The following is a 19,985-nucleotide window of genomic DNA, read 5'->3' as shown; positions in this document are numbered from 1 at the left end:
TACCATTAAAAATGATTTCTCCTCTCTGCTCTGCCAAGTTTGTTTTTATTTTGAACATCTTCATTCATTTCTTAATCTTCTCCTTCAAGGAGTACAGCCACAACTTCATGCAATCTGCCCATGAAGTTGACTTACAGAATCCCTAATCATGATTCTTTTCTGCACTTTTTCAAATGTCTTCACATGACTCCACAGCTGTTTTTTGAGGTCATGCCAAATGAATCGAATTGGCCGAAGACTGACATCTGTTATATGTCTGCTCAGTCACCAACTTTTCGATGTTATCCTGAGTTTTGTCACGATGTTATTCACAATACATTTTGTGTCATCTTCACACTTTGATATTGTGCAATTTATGATCTGGGAACTCCATTTTGTAACTTTCTCCAGTTGGAAGTGCAGCTATTTATCAGCGCTCTGTTTTCTGTCTGTCAGTCAGGTTTGTTTCCATACTGGTATAATTGCCATTGTTACATCGACGCTAACTTGGCAGACGTACCAATTAGGTGACACTTCATCAACTCTTTTTGTCAATCCTTTTATCTTCTCAACCTTCTGTGATCACTCATCAAACTCTAAAAGGTTTGCCTTTAATAGTTATTAGACGGGCTTTTGTTAATTAATCTACATTTGTCAAAATGATTGTTAATTCTGCCCTAGTATTGTTTCCAAAAGCTTTTCCATGAACAAGATTAAACTCTCATGGCTATAGTTGGCTGGGCTTATAGTTTCAACCTTTTTTGAACAAGGTTGATATTATTTATTGTTTTTCAGTCCTTTGACTCAACCCCTTTATCCAAGGAGCATCAGAAAATTATGGTCATTGTCTGTAAATTGCAGCCTTATTTCTCTAAGATTCAGGTGATGTGGAACTGTTGAGCTTATCAGCTTCAAGTTTAACCAGCCTATAAAAGATTTTCTCATCCCCAATTTTTAACACAGCTGGCATCTCAGCTACCTCCTCTTTTGAATTGACTCTGGGCAGCATTTTCCTTGCTAAATACAGGAGCGAAGTACTCATTTAGTACTCACATTATGCTCACATTCAGCCTCTCTGTTTAAATCTTCTTTTAGGACCTTTCCTGTTTCCCAAATATGTATGATTTATATGCTGAAAGAAAATTGAGATTTTCTTTCATAAACGTTGTCTATCTTTTTGTACTTTTTCTATTTTCACTCATTACTGTTTTTCATATTCTCTTCAAAGTTTTATATTCTGCCTGAATCTGAATTATAGAATAATCTAACATCTGTCTTGTCTGCTTTATTTTCATTATCCAGGGAGTTCTGGCTAAATGTGTTTGAAACAACAACTCTTGTTGTTTTGTCTGTCAGTTTTTGTTTTCCATTTCTGGGTTGGATAGTCTGCCATCCGATTGATCTTGCCCCTCACTTGATTTATTATTCTTTTAGATATAATAGCGAAGACCTGTGGTAATTATATGATTTCAAAACTAGGTAGGATTTCCAGCACAGGATTTCAAAAGAAGAAATTAATTAAGTTCTGAAAAAGGGTTATTGGACCTGAGACATTAACTCTGATTTCTCTCCACAGATGCTGCAGACCTGCTGAGATTTCATGTATTTCAACATGAATTCCAATTAATTCATTTTTGACTGGTTCCTCCTAGGTGGCACAGTTGTATGAGGAATTGAAAGAACGGGTCCAATGTTTTAATATGTGTGTTGATCACCCCAGTGGCTGTACAAATGAAGAGTATGTGCATAAACAAAGATTCATTCTGCAGGTACTGTTTTGTTTTTTCCATGTTTCTATTTTCAAAACTTTTCAAGGTTCACATCTTACCTAAATATTGACCAAATTTGACAACAGCCTGATGTGATGTGTGCACCTGTTATTCAACAGAGGTATCCTGGTCCCTTCCTTGCATGACTGGTCTGGTAAAAGACAAAGATACTCTGCCCCTTACGCACCTAGCATGAAGTTCCTGCAGAGGCCAGGTCCTTGCACATTGACAGCGAAGGAGGACTGGGAGCAGGAATAGATCATGTGGAACAACATTTTGCTATGCTTTAATTATGATCGTGGCTGATCTGGTTGTGGTCTTTGGGTTACTTTTTTTTTGTTCTCCACCCTCCTCCCCCACACCCCCCCATGTCTCTCCTAAAAGGGCAAGCATCCTCTCGGCACTTACCCTGTAAAGTCCCTCCTTGTATGTTTCAACAAGATCACCTCTGAAGGTTTTCTGAAGTGCAAAGAGTCAATCTGTTCAACCTTTCTGCATAACTTGAGTCTTTCATCCTGTGGAAGAACCAAGCAAACCTCTGAACCGCTAAGACAGTTCCTCTTCAAACAAACGTTTATTTTAATGCATTGATGCACTTCGAGCATCTGTTTTGAAGACCCCTATTTAGGTATCTACTTGCCCGAGTGAATAGACGTGAGTTTTAAAAATTAGAGTTGGCTGCTGTAACTTGTGCTTTGTTTATATTGCAATGTAATTTTTCCACAGGTTGTCCTGGCTGGAGCTTTTTACCCCAATTATTTTACATTTGGTCCAGTCTCTGAAGAAATTGCAATGAAAGAGCTGGCAAGAAAAGACTACAAAACTACAGTAGTGGTATGTAGGCATGACTTGGGAGAATTTTGGTTATGCTTCATTGATTTTTTTAGTATAAAAACTCTGGCATATTTGTTGGAGAATACAGACCAAAACGCTATATTGGCACATGCTTAATTGTAAATGCTTTGTTCGGTTTAAATGTCGAAAAGTGCAGAGCTGGAAAAACACAACAGGTCAGGCAGCATCTGAGGAGCGGGAGTGTCAATGTTTTGGGCATAAGCGAAGGGTTTATGCCCAAAACATTGATTCTGCTGCTACTCAAATGCTGTCTGACCTGCTGTGTGTTTCCAGCTCTGCACTTTTTGCCTCTGATCTCTAGCTTCTGCAGTCCTCACTTTCTCTTGAGTTTAAATATCTACATGTAGAGTAATTATCATTTTTTAAATAAAAACCCTTGACAAATAAAATATTTCAAAAACTTCATTGAATTGTAAACCTTACTTTGAAAGAATTAAAAATAGCCACTTCCATGATTCAAATGAAAAAGATTCTGTGGTATCATGCTCAACTATAAACGTTGGTTTGAGGTGGTCACGCTCAAAATCATGGTTCTGTTTTGTTTTTATACTTGCTTTTCACTGTCATGAAACAATTCTCTTCCTTTAGTTTAAATTTCTGAAACATTTGTGTTAGTGTTGTGAATATTAGAACCATTTCTTGTATGTTGTATTAAGCACTAAAAATTCCTGAAGAAGGGCTTATGCCTGAAATGTCGATTCTCTTGTTCCTTTGATGCTGCCTGACCTGCGCTTTTCCAGCAACACATTTTTAAGCTCTGATCTCCAGCATCTGCAGTCCTCACTTTCTCCTACTAAAAATGTATTGTTTTGGTTTAAACATAAAATGAATTACAGTTGAACAATTACCAGTTCTGAGGAAAGGTCACTTGAAACATTAACTCTGATTTCACTCCACAGATGCTTTTGGAGTTTTCGGAGCGCCGCTCCTCCACAACCGCCTGATGAAGGAGCGGTGCTCTGAAAGCTGGTGCTTCCAATTAAACCTGATGGACTAACCTGGTGTTGTGTGATTTTTAACTTTTTTGTTTTCTTATGCTCTTTGTGCTTATAAAAGCCATGCTTGTTTTGATGAAAAGGTGAAAACAGGCATTGAATGGCTGCTGTCCAGGTATGACATGCCTGTTTGCAATTGTAGTTTTAGCAGCTTTGGTCTTAGTACATATTTTTTGAATCAGCCTCATAATATTTTTTAATCAAAAATGTTATGAGGCCTCTGAAATAGGTAGGTTTTGAGGACAGATCTCCTGTTTCAGAGGTAGGGATATTGCCACAATACCACAAATGGCTGGATTCTTGTCTTCATTGATAAATACTGTAATTTGAAATAGGCTGCACTTGAAGACATAGTACTTGTGCTGATTGGTTGGAAGTTTTCTGAGCGCAGGTAGGTTTTACTCATCCAGTTCAACCAGGATGGTTCGGGAGCCAAGAGACAAGAACATAGCGGCACTGAAAGTCCTGGTAGATGGCTTTCAAAGAGAGTAATCAGTGGTGTTATGAAGGAGAGTCATTGGACTTGAAATTTTAACTCTTTCCAGCTTCTTTCCAGCTGCTGTCAGACCTTTCTGGTTTTGTTCCAGATCTCTATCAACTGGAGTATTTTGCCTAATTTCAGCTACTGTGTGTTACGGTCTTTATATATCATGTACTCTTAGTAGCGAATGTCCAACTCCTTGTCTTATCCCTTTGTTTTGAAGCAGTGGATACTGCTGTGCTATGGTCCCCTACCTTCCTCCACTTCTTGCAGTTTGCAGGTCTATAGGAAGACACCACTGACCAAATGTTTATTGTTCCTGGTGAATGTAGAAGGATTCCCAATCTACAAGTTAATCCTTGTAGAAGATTTCTAGGATAACTATGGACAGTTCTTATGAACTCTTGACATTGTATTCCAGTAAGTCTCCACATATGTTTCAAAAGACTGCTTCAAATCTGCAACAACAAGTCCACAGGGAAAATAGACAAGGTCGATGTCAATCCTTGCAATGACTTGTTCACTCCTTAAATCATTGGTTGTTGTTAGGTTAGGGTGATCTGCAACAGCTGTTCATTAAATGTACAGCTGTATTAATAAGTACAAACAGACAATTCAAGTTGCAGTCTGCCTGTCAACAATTCTACGTAGAAATTAATGATAAAATGTTTGTCTCAAATAAGAATTAAACATTCGCTTGTATTTCAGAATGAGTACTATAGCCACCATCCTGTCAATTTTGTTGGAGGAACTAAAATCTGATATCATTGTGCTGTAGGTGAGGAATGTCCCACCTTATGGATTCCTATACTACCAACAGTTGCTATCTCTGTTCAGGCAGTGTGGTCAAATCAGAGCTCTTTCATTTGATGGTTCAAAGTAAGTTGAATTTGGTTTGCTGATAACTTCATTGACGTGTTTAAATGATCTTTGACTCAATATATTGGGTGGTTTCTCAGCTTTATTGTAACAATGCTAATGTTTAGATTTGTTTTCTTACTGATCCAAAATGCTTTGAATATTCAAGGAAGTGTACATTAATTATATAGAAATTCAAAAGATAAAGGGGGGATTGTGTGAGGCAAAGTAAATTTGTGATTTCACTGTTGATCTCATTAAGAAAATGTCAGCATTTGTACGGTTTATATAAATATAATATTAGTGTAGTCATTAATATTAACTTTAAGTACTGGTGCTATGATACTGCAGGAGTTCTTCTTCCAGTAAAGTAATACGTCACTACGTTATCCACAATTGAATTCAGAAGCAAAGGGTTCTCCTCTATTTACTGCTGGGTTGAGTTATAAGATCATAAGATGTAAGAGTGGAAGTAAGCCATTAGGTCCATTGATGTCTGCTCTGTCACTCAATGAGATCATGGCTGATATGATAAACCTTGCCTTCACTTTCTTTATCCCATAAACCTTACAGATTAAAAATCTGTTTATCTCAGCCTTGAATGTACTTAATGACCCAGCCTGAACAGCCCTCTGTAGTAAAGAATTCCATAGACTCATTGCTCTCTGAGAGAAATTTCTCCTTATCTCTGACTTAAATAGATGACGACTTACTCTGACATTATGCCCTCTGGCCTTACACTCTCCCACAAGAAGAGCCAACCTTTGTATCAACCCTGTCAAACTGAACTTAAGGAGAGAAAGAAAAACCACGTCAGGAGGCCAAAGTCAGTGATAGTCCCAAAGACTGGGATAATTTCATATTGCAGCACAGGAGGACAAAAAGATGATAAAGAGATACAAAATTAACTATGAGAGCAAACTGAGAGCAGGCCTGTACTTTCCCCCTTCTTGCGTACCCTCTAATTAACTAAAAGCCCTAGTTATTCAGTTTGCTGGGACACTAGTTTAAGATGATTCAGGATAGCTATTTGTGCGAAGTTGTTTGTAATACTATTTTCTGAATGAAGTCTTAATGGAATTGCTAATCCAAGTTGTTCACCCTAATCTCAGTGTACCCAGCTGCTCTAATTTTGATGCTTTTACATTTTTTATGGTTCCTTAATCAGCATTATCTCACTAATTACAGAATTTCTTGGCATCTGTGCTTACAGCTTAGCAGCAGGCATGCCCTGGCAATGAACTACTTACACCTGTAAACAATATAGTACTTCCATAACACAATGCTCAACAAATGCAACTCCTTGATCAACTCCACATCTTGTCACCGAGACCCCTGGAAATGGAGAGTTTTATATATATATATAATGCAATGTTATCTAACACTGTTTTTCTTAAAAAAAACCAAATTCTTCCAATTTACTAGGATTAAGACAGACTTACCGGAAGAGATATTTGTTGTGACATGGGTACCTTCAATCAGTGTGGTCAACCAGTTTGTAAAACATTGGGCTCTAAAGACTACAGAAAATTATCAAGGCTATCATCTAGCTGAGGGAAGTTTTCATGTAATTTGTACAATTCCCTCAAATCATAATGGCAGACCTAAAATGATGCACTCCAATGGCGTTCACACTTCATTTTAGTAGTTTGCTAGTTATCTATTCCTGCTGAGGGCAGAGTTTTCTATATGAAGACATTTTTGTTTTTTGGATTCCAACCAGTATTGTCTGACTTGAATTTTGGATATCGTGTATAAAAGCCAGGGATTTGGAAGTATTGATAGATCCTCAGATGTTGGTTTACAATTATTAAAAACTTTAAGACAATGTGGTGAGGAATCCTGTTATTGAAAAGCCTTTAATCGGAAGATTTGTGTAGCCAAATTGCATGAAATTCTCTTCAGTGCGGAGCAACCAATGGTCAGTGATCTCAAAATATATGAAGTGCAGTGGAACAAGTCAGAATGCACATGTCATATTAGTACAACTGTACCTGTCTTTAGATGTAACACACATGAATAAACATGTATAGCATGACAGTAAATAATGTGCCGATAGCATTCTAATGTATATATGCTTTATTTAAAACTTGGACTGCTGATAATAAATAAACCATTTTAGTAACCATTATTCTGCTGGAAGAATGATCTAAACAAACTTAAACTGTTCAGATTCTTCAGGCAAAGACCAGAGAATTAAACTTGGGGTTGACAATTATAAATTGTCAGTTTCAAATCTTTTATTCTGGTATTCCAACCAAGGCTCTCATCCAATCACTTTAAGATAAAATGAAACAAAAACTTTTTCCACTTGTCATGATGACCAATTAAATAGATTATCTTCATGATGTTTTAAATTTAAAAAATCTATCAACCTGCTTTCTTAATGAACAATTGAGTTTATTCTCAAAACAGAACCTATTCATTAAAGATGTAGTAATTGATTAATAAATACAATTAGTAATATCTATCCCTCTAAATGTTCCCAATAGCACAGCCACAGTCTTCAGAAAAACAGGCAAAATAAAATCTCTGTAGAGATTGACATTTTGAAAAGAATGGTTCATCGGCCAAAAGATAAAGTACAGGATATTATGGAGTTTGTTGCAGTGGTTGGCCAGCACAAACGATCAAGTCACTAATCGCTCATGTTTTGTCTCTGAAGTATTGCAGATACAGCTTACTCAGGAAGTCCAACCGGAGATGTTCTTTCAATTTCTCTTTCAAAATATGAAGTAGGTTCCACTTCCACTAGGTTTACTTTTCAGAAATAGGCATGGTCAGCTGGGCAGTTTGTTCATAGTAAGCTTTACTCCAGCTCACCTTGTTATAAGTGGCGGTGGGGGGGGGGGGGGAGAAATTTTGCCAACTCTATTAGATAACATAAGAATCTCTCCAAGTCAGTTCAAATAAACAGTTTATACAGCAGTATAAAAACCAAGTCCTGAGCAAGGGTCACCAGACCCGAAACATTGATTTTGATTTCTCTGATCCCCAGCATCTGCAGTCCTCACTTTCTCCTGTTTAATTTCTCTTTACAGATGCTGCCGGACCTGCTGAGCTTTTCCAGCAGCTTCTGAATTAGTGTCTACAGCAGTACTTTCCAACCATTTTACACTGTGACCCTAACATTGAGGCTTGAAAACAGTTGCAACCCCTTGAGAGTATATAAGAGTAGAGTGGGATGCTGCAAAGCAGGGGACAGTGGGAGCCTAGCAGTTATAGTTGTTTGGAGTGACCATTGCTGGCTGAGAACTTAGGACTCCAGAATTTCAGCTCGCAACCCAAATCGACTCCCACATTTGAAAACCCTGGTCTTCTGAAAAGCAAGCAATTATCACTATTTAAATGATTTCTAGGCAATCATGTTTTGAAAAATCTCAACTGCCCACCATAAACTTCTTTTTAAAAAAACCTCTCCAGATATGTTGGTAAGACTTGAAAAAAATTCCTTTGCCATTTTCCTTCAAAACCTAACTCCTCCAAGTGGCATTAAATATAAAATGCTTTTGTAAAACTGTTACCTAACAAACGTTTTTTTCAATGAAAAATAGGGGTTTTATTGAATTTGTGCAAAATCCAATAAAAAGAGCACAGATCCATCCTGCAGTATATATGGCACTGAAGATGGCCCATCAACGTATTCCCTTGCAGTTAAAGGTTCATTCTGTGGAGGAGATTGAGTTATTGATCCAAGGACAACCTAGTTCAGGCTTGCGGAGTCCAAGGTAATACCTTATTTGGGTGATAAAGGAATAAATAATGTATATTTTGGCTGAGTTTTGAAAATTGCAATATTGGGAAAGGCATACACAATATATTTTGATGGTAGGTTTGTGGCAAACTCTGATATCATGCTGATCAGTGGAGAGCCTGCACCTTCTGTTCTGTTACTGCAGTGGTATTAATTCTTTTGATCAGGGTGTAGAACTGCAGAGGAAAAAAATGAAGCATATTTTCTGCTTTCTACAATTTTGTAATATTTTCTTGACAGAAAGATATTTGTTCAAATATTTTACTGGCAATCTAGGTAGCAACACTACAGCAGAATGTTTTATTTGGAGCTGTGGTCACCACAGCCAATGAGTGGAAGGCAGGTATTGTTTTTTATTTCTTGAAAATTCTGAAATGAACCATCAAATGATGCAGTTGGAGGAGCCATGAGAAATATGACAGAAATCCTATGTTTTAAAATAAAACCCGAGAACTACAGAGGCAGGCTTTTGAAAAATTCATTCATGGGATGTCAGCATGGCTAGCCCAGCCAAAAGTTATTGTCCATCCCTAGTAGCCCTTGAGAAGTTAGAGGTGAACTGTTTGTTTTTTGAATTTCTGCATTTCATGCGCTCCAAAACATCATGTAGCAGTATAGAATTTCTGGGGAAGAAGCAGCCATATGAAAGAATGAAGGGAAAACCTTCCCAATGGTTGGAATCATACTGACCATAAAGAAAAATCATTGTAGTTTTGAAAATTGTTCACCACAGTCCCAGAACATATTTGCGGAGGTTTCTCGAATCGATATTTCCTTACCAACCTGTTCAGAGATATTATTATGCATTTCTAGAATAGGTGAGATTTGATCCCAGGCCTCCTGGCTGCAAACCAGAGATCAGTAGGTGAAATTTGGAACTCATGCTTTCTGACCCAGAGGTTGGGACAATAGCACTGTTGTGAGAGCCATGATCTGTTTCTCAGTGTAGATACCTTCCTAAACAACCTGTTCGGGCATGTTATGACAACTGTCTGGTGGGACTTGAACTCAGGACTCCTGGTTCAGAGGTAGACACACTACCAGTATGCCTCAAGAGCTGCTTACCATTTCTCAGGGTACTTACTGATCTATCCTCAACCATCTTTAGCTGCTTCATCAATGAACTTCATTCCATCATAAGGTCAGAAATTTGCTGAACATTGCGCAATGTTCAGCATTCATAACTCTGCAGATACTGAAGTAGTCTTGGCCATATGCAGCAAGAGTTGGATAACATTCAGACTTAGGCAATAAATAACAAAGAACATTCATGCCACACAAGGAAAAAGCAATTTCCATCTCCAACAACAGAGAATCTAGCCATATTGCCTTAACATTTGTGGGTGGCACAGTGGTTAGCACTGCTGCCTCACAGCGCCTGAGACCCGGGTTCAATTCCCAACTCAGGCGACCGACTGTGTGGAGTTTGCACATTCTCCCCGTGTCTGCGTGGGTTTCCTCCGGGTGCTCCGGTTTCCTCCCACAGTCCAAAGATGTGCGGGTCAGGTGAATTGGCCATGCTAAATTGCCCGTAGTGTTAGGTAAGGGGTAAATGTAGGGGTATGGGTGGGTTTCACTTCGGCGGGTCGGGGTGGACTTGTTGGGCCGAAGGGCCTGTTTCCACACTGTAAGTCTAATCTAATTTAATGACATTAACTGATTCCCCCACTCTCAACACCCTGGGGGCTTTCATTAACTAGAAACTGAATCAGACTGGCTTTAAACACTGAAGTTACAAGAGCAGGCCAGCTACTAGACTGAGACAAATAAGTCATCACCTGACTCGCAGCCTGGAATCTTGGTGGCTTGTGGTGGGTCTTGGCCTAGTCTGTTGGTGGCTTGTGGCGCATCCCGGCCTGGTCTCGCGACAACTTGTGGCGGTGTCTTGGCTCAGTGTATGAGTGGTGCAGCTTCAGCAACAGCGACAGTATCTGCAATGGAGCTGTTGAGGGAAGAGCAAGATAAGTGAAGGACTCATCAAAGCCTGTTTTACCTTTTAACTAGTCCTTTATATTTTCTAGTTTAAACTATGAAAGACTTCAGTAATGATTTATTACCTTATTTCTTTATTTATCTACTATTCTGAAGTAATACTTAACATATTAACTCTCTCTTTCTTTTCTTACTACTTTGACCTTAAGTTTTTTTTGTACCTTTAATACCTAAGATGGTGCCACCTGTGGCAAAACTATACACCTTTCTCTATTCTCCTGTACTTCAGTACACGTGCCAATGAAACTCTAAAATCTAAATCTACTATTGTCATAGCAAAAGTTAGGAATGTAATAGAATATTCTCCACTCACTTGGATGGCTACAGCTCTAAATAGACTCAAGACGCTTGACACCAATCAGGACAAATTGACTTCCACCTTATCCATCACCTTTCATAATATCATAAGAGGTAAGAGCATAAATGGACCTTTCAGCCCATCAAGTTTGCTCTGCTATTCAGTGCCTTTTCCCCATAGCCTTTGATTCTCTCACACAAAAACTTGTGTGGCTATTCTCAGCCTTGAATAACTTAACAACCCAGCCTTTACAGACTTCTGCAATTCCACAGAATGACTACCCTCTTGAGATGAAATTGCCCCTTATCATTGACTTAAATGAGGAACACTTTTTACTCTAAGATTATGCCCTCTGGTCCTAGGCTGTCCCACAAAGGGAAACATCCTTTCTGCATCTACCCTTCCAAATTCCCTACGAATCTTCCATATTTTAAGAAGGTAATTGCATTCTGAATTGCAATGCATACAGGCCCGACCTACTCAACCTTTCCTCATAAGACAGTTTCTCCATATCCAGCATCAACCCAGTGAATTTTCTCGTGACTGCCCAAATTTCACCTTGGATAAGGGGACCAAAACTGTTTGCAGTGTTTCAGGAGTGGTCTAATTAGTGCTTTGTGTAATCTTAACAATGCTTCCCTATTTTTACACACCATTCTCTTTGAAATAAATGCCAACATTTCATTTACCTGCTCTGTTACCCACTGAACTTAGATGCTGGCTTTTTGTGATTAAGCATGAGGACTCCCAAATCTTTGTATGTAATCTTTCTCTATTTAAATAAAATACAGTTCCCCAATTCTTCCTGTCAAAGTACATAACCTCACAACTTCCCATGTAATATTCTGTCTGCCAAGATTTTGCACACTTGCTCAATCTATATCCCTCTGCAGATTCTTTGTGTCATCCTCACTACTTGCCTTTCCATATATTTTTGTGTCAACATTTAGTTCCTCCACACCTGACGCAATAGTGCATATAATCTCCAAAAGCATTGCAGTGACTTAAAGAAGGCTCCTGCAGCAGCATCTTTTAAGCCCACAATTTCAACCACCTGGATTGATTAACAGCAGCAGAAGCGTGGGAGCACCTCTACCTGGTTCCCCTCCAGTGAGGAGAATTGGAATAATGAATTGGAATAATTTAGCCATTCCTTCCCTGTTTGAGATCAAAATCCTGGAGCTTCCTTCCTCACAGCACTGTGGCATCCCTCCATCCCAGGACTGCAGCACTTAAAGAAACATTTAACAGTACTTTATTGAGAACACTTGGGTATTGGGAATAATGCTGGCCTTGCTAATAAAGACAATACCCTGTAAATAAATATAAAAGAAAAAAGGCCTTCAACTAGAATGTTCATAGGTATAGATAACTGCTCACAGACATTAAAGAATTGGAATTTAGCTTCAAAAAATTGTTGAATGTATTATTCAAAAATCAAGACAGCAGAAACTGAATTGTGGACAGTATTTGACATTTGCAAGATTTATGTTAGTTTACTTCAAACCTGGGTGATCTTTCACTTGACAAACGCTCTTCTGTTTGAACATTCTCAAGATCTGAGTCGTCTGACAAAGTGTGTTTTGCAAGCAGATAGTGTGTGTAATTGTAAATTTTTATTCTTTGGACCTGGACTGGCATGGCTGATGCTTATTGTTCATTCTGATTTGCCTCTGAGAAGTTAACAAAAGGTGGTCTTTGTATGAACTGCTGATAATAGTTTTGTCATGTTGGCTCACTGGGCTACTTCAGAAGACAATTAAGAGTGAACCAAGTTAATCTGGCATTGATGTTGCGCTAGGCCCAACGAATAAGGAGGTAAAAACAAATTGCTGGAAAAGCTCAGCAGGTTTGGAAGTATCTGTGGAGAGAAATCAGAGTTAATGTTTTGGGTCCAGTGACCCTTCCACAATTCTGATTTCTCTGCACAGATGCTGCCAGACCTGGTGAGCCTTTCCAGAAATTTCTGTATTTGTTTCTGATTCCTAGTATCTGCCGTTCTTAGAGAATGAGGATACAAGCTTGTTTCTTCCAAATGGAAGAACACTGACTTAATACTGGAAGATTAGTGTCCACTTTGGAAAGTTTTAGCATCAACTTTAATCTTTTTTTGTGAGTTTGGACGTCAAGAATGTTGCAATATTTATTGTCAATGCCGAGATCGTTTGTAGTCATTGTACATCTGAATATAACTAGTTAACTCCATTACAGGTTCTGTGTGGGCTATCAAAATTGGACTGTTCAACTGATGCCTGAAGAAAAATCACATGGTCCTTTGGAATTGCCTTGTAACCCTGTTCCACGCTTTTTCACCATGAATGTCACTGAGGTAATGACAAAAAAACTGAACACAACGTAAATGGTTGAAGCAAGCATCATGAGATCAAGGGCAAGGGTCTATATTTGAAGCAGATGAAGATATAAGTCTGTGCAAAGTGAGAGACTAAACAATATGCTGAATGGCCTTATGTACTGTGATCATTTATACTTCTAGTTTGCAGAAGTGTAGCATGATTAGAGTTCAGTTATTGTTGAAATAAATGTTAATTTTTATTTCTATGCAGTGGTACATGTTAATACGGTTGATGGAATACTGTTTGTAACATAAATTTTGATTAGCACTTTATGATTTAATGCAAAGTTAAAACCCTGTTACAATTTTGGTTTTTTCAACTTGACCAGAATGTATTTAGCGTGTCTAGCAATCATAATTGCAATTGCAATTTTTGACTTGATGTTAGTTATCTAACTGCTTTTTGGTATTGAATTATTTAATTCCTTTCCCTCAGGTTGTTGAAGTTGGGCACTTTTGGGGTTACAGAACAGATGGACAAAGCTTGCACACTTTAAGCAAATTGATGACTGAAATTAATCAGTTGAAGTTGACAGCACTGAGCTTGGAGCCATGTCCTGACTTTTGTCTTGCACCATTTACAGAATGCAATGAAACCCACTATTACAGAGCTAAAGTCTTGCAAGTCTCTGGCGATTCTGCTGAGGTCAGCTTTAAAAATTGTAATCTGTGTATCTTTTTCTTAATTATTAATTTAATATCACATTTGTAGATTTTGCTCTGCTTAGGTAGTAGCACTCTCCCTTCCAAATCAGAAAGCTGTGGGTTCAGTTCATTCTGAACTTGATGTACAATGCTCATATTAAGGAGTATTGGTGAATTTATTCTGCCAGGTTAAAAACTGGTGCTTTGGTTTAAATGTTAGACAGTTGCTTCCGTTTACTGTTTGGATGAGTATTTAAGCAAACTTGACAATGTGATTTAAAGGACCGAGAGTTCTCCTGTCCTGGTCATAATGCTTTCAAGCATCATTGTCAGAAACAAATTAACTGTTTCATACATTAATTGCACAAAGAAAGAACATACTTGACTATGTTATGGCAATTATTTGGCAGATATTACATTCAGCCTATACTGTATGGAGGATGATTCATAAACTCTTAACCCACAAGTTAATGCATGCTACCTTGTAAGGATATTTGGTGACTCCATTTTGTAATTTTCTGTTTGTATGATACTTTAAAATAATTCAATGACATTTTTGCCCAAATGCTGGTTTTACAGGTAGATGCGTTTCCATGCAGTCATGTTATAGAAAATTGTGCAATCAAAGTATTTGGGTCTATGGGAAAGACAGGGTTATGGACTCAAGTTTAGTGGACCTGTCCATTTGTGGTCAGTTACAGAAATGCCAAATTGTTACAAGTGAAAGCTCCCAATGTATTGTTGTATTCCCAGCTCCTTCTGAAGTGGAATTAATCCAGATCCTGGCTCTCTGCCATGAAACTTCGTGAAACTTCCAGAAGTTTCTTTTTTGGCACAAGTAAGATCTCCTCCCTTCGAGAGGGTAGCTAAAGGGCTGGGAGGCTCTCAATGGCTGGACATTTTGATGGTTCTTAAGTTTCAGAGAGAAGGAGGGGTCAATAGTCTTAGACCCCACCTACCCCTTCAAACAGAGACTGGGTGAACTTGGATCTGGCATAACCTGGGTATGGGTGGGATTGGGAGAGATGAGGCTCACCAGTAGTCTGTCCTTAGTTTCACATCACCTCCATTCTACTCACAAATCCTCTCTTGTAAAGTCATTGTGCGTTAGAGCTTCAGATACTCAGCAACTGAGCCTCTGCTTAACAAAAGCTCTGATTACGCAACAGCATTCACTGGACGTTACTGTATTTGGTTTTTTTTGCTCCTGATCTCTGTCTGTCTGTCTCTCTCTCTCTCACTCTCTCTCTCTCTCTCCCCACTCCTCAGCCCCCATCCCCCCCACTCTGTGCATGATCCAAGTAAGCATTCCAGCAAAATATTCCAATGTTCACTTCCCCATGTTAGTTGCAGATAGAAGCAAAAAAACACACGCACACAGACGACAGCCTATTGCAATAGATGTACCAGTAGAGTAAATCGCAACTGGCTTGTAATAAATGTGATTGAATCGCATAACAGCGAATAGGAGCTTGTTTATAAAAATTACAAATCCTGTTGCAGCCAAATCATGTTTATGAAATGCGCGTTATACGAGAAATACTGACATCTTGCTCCTAAGATTGGCCATTTTTGTTTCAATTTATTTTTTTAAATTAGCTTCCTTCCACTTTATAGGCTGGTAACATGGTTTCACATATTTGCCTATGTACAACTTTATATTTTATAAAGTATTGTTCCAATCCACCTTAACCAATTTGTGTTTCATGCCTTCATAATTTCCCTGCTTCATATTGAACATTCTTGCTTCAAAATGAATTATCACACTACAAAGCATCATGTACAAAGTAGCATATTGTGATCAATCATTCAGAAAGATGCTTTTGCAAGTTTGTTAATCAGCCATTTTTCACCATATAACCCTCGAGAATCTCATCCTCCATGCCTTTAGTGTTTAAACTTCTCTGCATATAGATGGAAGTCACATATGAAAACCGTGAGGCTCATGCTACTTCTGTCATCACCTGATTAATACTACACCCTCCACCTGACACTACTATTTGGTGGCCTGTAAACAACTCCAATCAATGTCTGCAGCTACTTGCTGTTGGTTAGATCCGTCCAAACAGATTCCAAAATTTGTTCTTCCACCTGATATTGTCCCTTACTGCTGCATTAATCTTCCAATCCACCTCCTTTTCTTTCTTGTAAGTTAGTTTAAAGCCACACCAATAACACAAGCAAACCTACTTAAGGATACCAGTTCTGTCCTCAAAGGTCATAAAGATATACAGCATGGAAACAAACCCGCCAGTCCAACCTGTTCATGTCAACCAAATATCTTAACCTAATCTAGTCCCCTTCGCTAACACTTAGCCCATATCCCTCTAAACCCTTCCTATTCATGTATCCATCAAGTTGCCTTTCAAATGTTGTAATTGTACCAGGCTCCACCACTTCCTCTGGCAGCTCATTCCATGCACACACCATCTTCTGTGTGAAAAAGTTGCCCTTAGTTCCCTTTTAAACGTTTTCCCCCTCACCCTAAACCTATGTCCTCTAATTCTGTCTTCCCCACCCCACAGAAACAACCTTGTCTATTTACCCTATCCATGCCCTTCATGATTTTATAAACCTCTCTGCCTCCAATGCTCCAGAGAAAACACCCCCACCCTATTTAGCCTCTCCCTTCTGTTCAAATCCTCCAACCCTGGCAACATCCTTGTGAATCTTCTCTGAATCCTTTCAAAGTTTTGCAACATTTTTTCCAATAAGGAGGAGACTGGAACTGCATGCAATATTCCAAAAGTGGCCTAACCAATGTCCCATTCAGTATTAATACGACCTTCCAACTCCCACACTCAGTGCTCTGACCAACAAAGGAAAGCATACTAAACACCTCCGTCATTATCCTATCTATCTGAGAATCCACTTTCAAGGAATTATGAATCTGCACTCCCAGGTCTCTTGGTTCAGCAACCCTCCCAGGACCTTACCATTGAGTGTATAAGTCCTGCTTTGATTTGCTTTTCCAAAATGCAGCACCTCACATCCATCTAAATTAAACTCCATCTGCCACTTTTGGCACATTAGCCCATCTGATTAAGATCCTGCTGTACTCGAGCTAGCCTTCTTCACTGTCCAGTACACCTCCATTTTTGGTGTCATCTGCAAACTTACAAACTAGACTTGCTATGTTCACATCTATATCATTTAAGTAAATGACGAAAAGCAGTGGACCCAGCACCAATCCTTGTGGCACACCACTGGTCACAGACTTTCAGTTTCAAAGGCAACCCTCTATCACCACCATCTGTTTTCTACCTTCAAGCCAGGTTTTTATCCAAATAGGTAGTTCTTCCTGTATTCCATGAGATCTGACCTTGCCAACCAGCCTCCCATGAGGAACCTTGTCGAACACCTTACTGAAGTCCATATAGATCATGTCCACTGCTCTGACCTCATAATTTCTCTTGGTTACTACAAAAGCTGCAATCAAGTTCGTGAGACATGATTTCCCACGCACAAAGCCATGTTGACTATCCCTAATCAGTCCTTGCCTTTCCAAACACATGTAAATCCTGTCCCTTAGGATTCCCTCTAACAACTTGCCGCAATCGATATCAGCGTCACCAGTCTATGGTTTCCTGGTTTCTCATTATCACCTTTCTTAAATAGTGGCACCATATTAGCCAACCTCCAGTCTTCCGGCACCTCACCTGTGACTATCAATGATGCAAATACCTCAGCAAGGGGCCCAGTAATCACTTGCCTCGCTTCCCACAGAGTTCAAGAGAAAAGGCATACAAAGGCACCAACATCAGTGAGAAACAGACCATTGGGAAAGCTTTAAAAGTCAACAGAAAACCGCAAAAAGAGCTATAAAGAAAAGTAAGATAAAACATGAGAAAAAAAACTAGCACAGAATATAAAGGCAGATAGCAACAGTTTCTATAAATATATAATAAACAAGAGTAGCTAAAGTAAACGTTAGTTCTTTAGAAGATAAGGGGCATTTAGTCATGAGGTATGATGAAATGGCCGAGGCATTGAATAGGTTTTTGTGTTGGTCTTCACAGTAGCAGACATGAATAACATGCCAGTAATTGAGAAAGAGATGAAGGTAGGTCAGGACCTGAAAACAATTATTATCATGGAAGAGGTAGTGTCGGGCAAGATAACGGAGCTAAGGATAGCCAAGTCTCCTGGCCCTGATGGAATGCATCCCAGGGTACCAAAAGACTTGGCAGGAGAAATAACGAGTTTACTTGTAATTTTGCAAAATTCGCTGAGCTCTGCAGCAGTTCCAGCAGATTGGAAAATGGCAAATGTGACGCCACTGTTTAAAAAGGGTGGTAGACAAAAAAAAATAGAGAATTATAGACCGGTTAGCTTAATTTCTGTCGTGGGGAAGATGCTTAAGTCTATTATCAAGGAAGAAATAGCAAGGTGTTTAGATAGAAATTGACTTGTTGGGCAGACGCAGCTTGAGTCAGATCATGCTTAACTAATCTTTTGGAATTCTATGAAGACATTACAAGCACAGTGGACAATGGGACCCAGTAGATGCAGAGTATCTAGATTTCCAAAAGGCCTTTGACAAGTTGCCACACAAAAGGCTGCTGCATAAGATAAAGATGCAAGGCGTTACAGGTAAAGTAGTAGCATGGATAGAGGATTGGTTGACTAATAGGAAGTAAAGAATGAAGATAAATTAGTGCTAATCTTGGCAATCAGTAGCTCGTGATGTGCCTCAGAGATCAGGTTTGGGAGTTCAATTATTCACAATTTGTGTAGATAATTTGGAATTGGGGACCATGTGTCGTGTCAAAGTTTGCAAATGACACGAGGATAAGTGGCAGAGCAAAGGACTGTGAATCTTTGCAGAGGGATATATACTTTAAGTGAATGGGCAAAGGTCCTACAAATGGAATACTATGTTAACAGTAGGACTATTTTGGCAGGACTAACAGTAAGAAGGGCTGTTACTCGAATGGTAAAAGGCTATAGCATGCTGCTGTGCAGTGGGACCTGGGTGCCCTTGTACATGAATCATAGAAGGTTGGGCTGCAGGTACAACAGGGTATTAGGAAGGCAAATGGAATCTTGTCCTTCATTGCTAATGTGATTGAGTTTAAAAGCAGGACGTTTATGCTGCAGCAGCACATTAGTGCTGGTAAGGCCGCACCTAGAATACCGTGTACAGTTTTGGTCTCCCTACTCAGGAAAGGATGTATTGGCACCAGACGGGGTGCAGTGGAGATTTACTGGGTTGATTGTGGAGTTAAAGGTTTTGACTTATGAGGAGAGACTGAGTAGAGTGGGACTATATTTGTTGGAATTTAGAAGAATCGCCTGCTGGTACCTCTCCCCTATGAGAACATTCTGCACTCTCTCCAAGATATGCTTGATCCTACCACCAGGGAAGCAACACACCATTCTGATTTCCCACTGCCAGCTGCATAAATGGCAGTTGCCTTGACGGACTAGAGAATCTCCTGTCACAGCCTATCACTTGGAACCTGTTGTATTCCTCATTACATTAAAGGCATTCTCAGTACCAGAAACTTAGCTGTTCATGCTTCATTCCTCTGAGAGTTGTCACCACCTACATTTTCCAGAACAGCATACTTATTTGAAATGGGGATAGCCACAGGAAACTCCTGAATTACCTCCCTCCCTCTCCTGCCTTTCCTGGGGTTAACCCATCTACCTGACTGTATCTGTACCTTTTCTCCCTTCCTGCAACTGCTACCCATCACACCCCCTAACTTCTGTAAATTGCTTATTACCTGTAACTAGAGCTCCAACCGATCCATGCAATCCAATAGGGTTCGCAACCAAAGACACTTCCTGCAGACGTAATCATCAGTAATTTGGAATCTCTCCTTAAACTCCCACATCTGACAGGAAGAGCACATCCCTTCATTAAAAACCATCTTTGCGCCCTCACAATCTGTAGATCATAAAATAGCACCGTCTTATTGCTCTAATAAGAACTGCTCTGAGCCAACTCAGTACATGTGGTTTATTTTCAAAACATTTAATCAAGAGACAGATCTCAAT

The 19,985-nt window shown here is 39.2% G+C and overlaps 1 protein-coding gene across 1 annotated transcript in view; it reads left to right on the top strand.

Annotated features, from left to right (window-relative positions):
* tdrd9 (tudor domain containing 9) overlaps window positions 1–19,985 on the top strand; it is a 139,370-nt gene that overhangs the window by 88,502 nt on the left and 30,883 nt on the right. Inside the window, 6 exon segments of the mRNA XM_060828974.1 lie at window positions 1,632–1,748; window positions 2,475–2,582; window positions 4,858–4,958; window positions 8,492–8,665; window positions 13,193–13,310; window positions 13,771–13,980. Coding sequence (XP_060684957.1) covers window positions 1,632–1,748; window positions 2,475–2,582; window positions 4,858–4,958; window positions 8,492–8,665; window positions 13,193–13,310; window positions 13,771–13,980 — 828 coding nt within the window.

Source organism: Hemiscyllium ocellatum, chromosome 8 (assembly GCF_020745735.1).
Source record: "Hemiscyllium ocellatum isolate sHemOce1 chromosome 8, sHemOce1.pat.X.cur, whole genome shotgun sequence".
Taxonomy (NCBI): Eukaryota; Metazoa; Chordata; class Chondrichthyes; order Orectolobiformes; family Hemiscylliidae; genus Hemiscyllium; species Hemiscyllium ocellatum.
The sequence above is the reverse complement of the archived record's forward strand: the minus strand, read 5'-3'. Positions and strand labels throughout refer to the sequence as shown.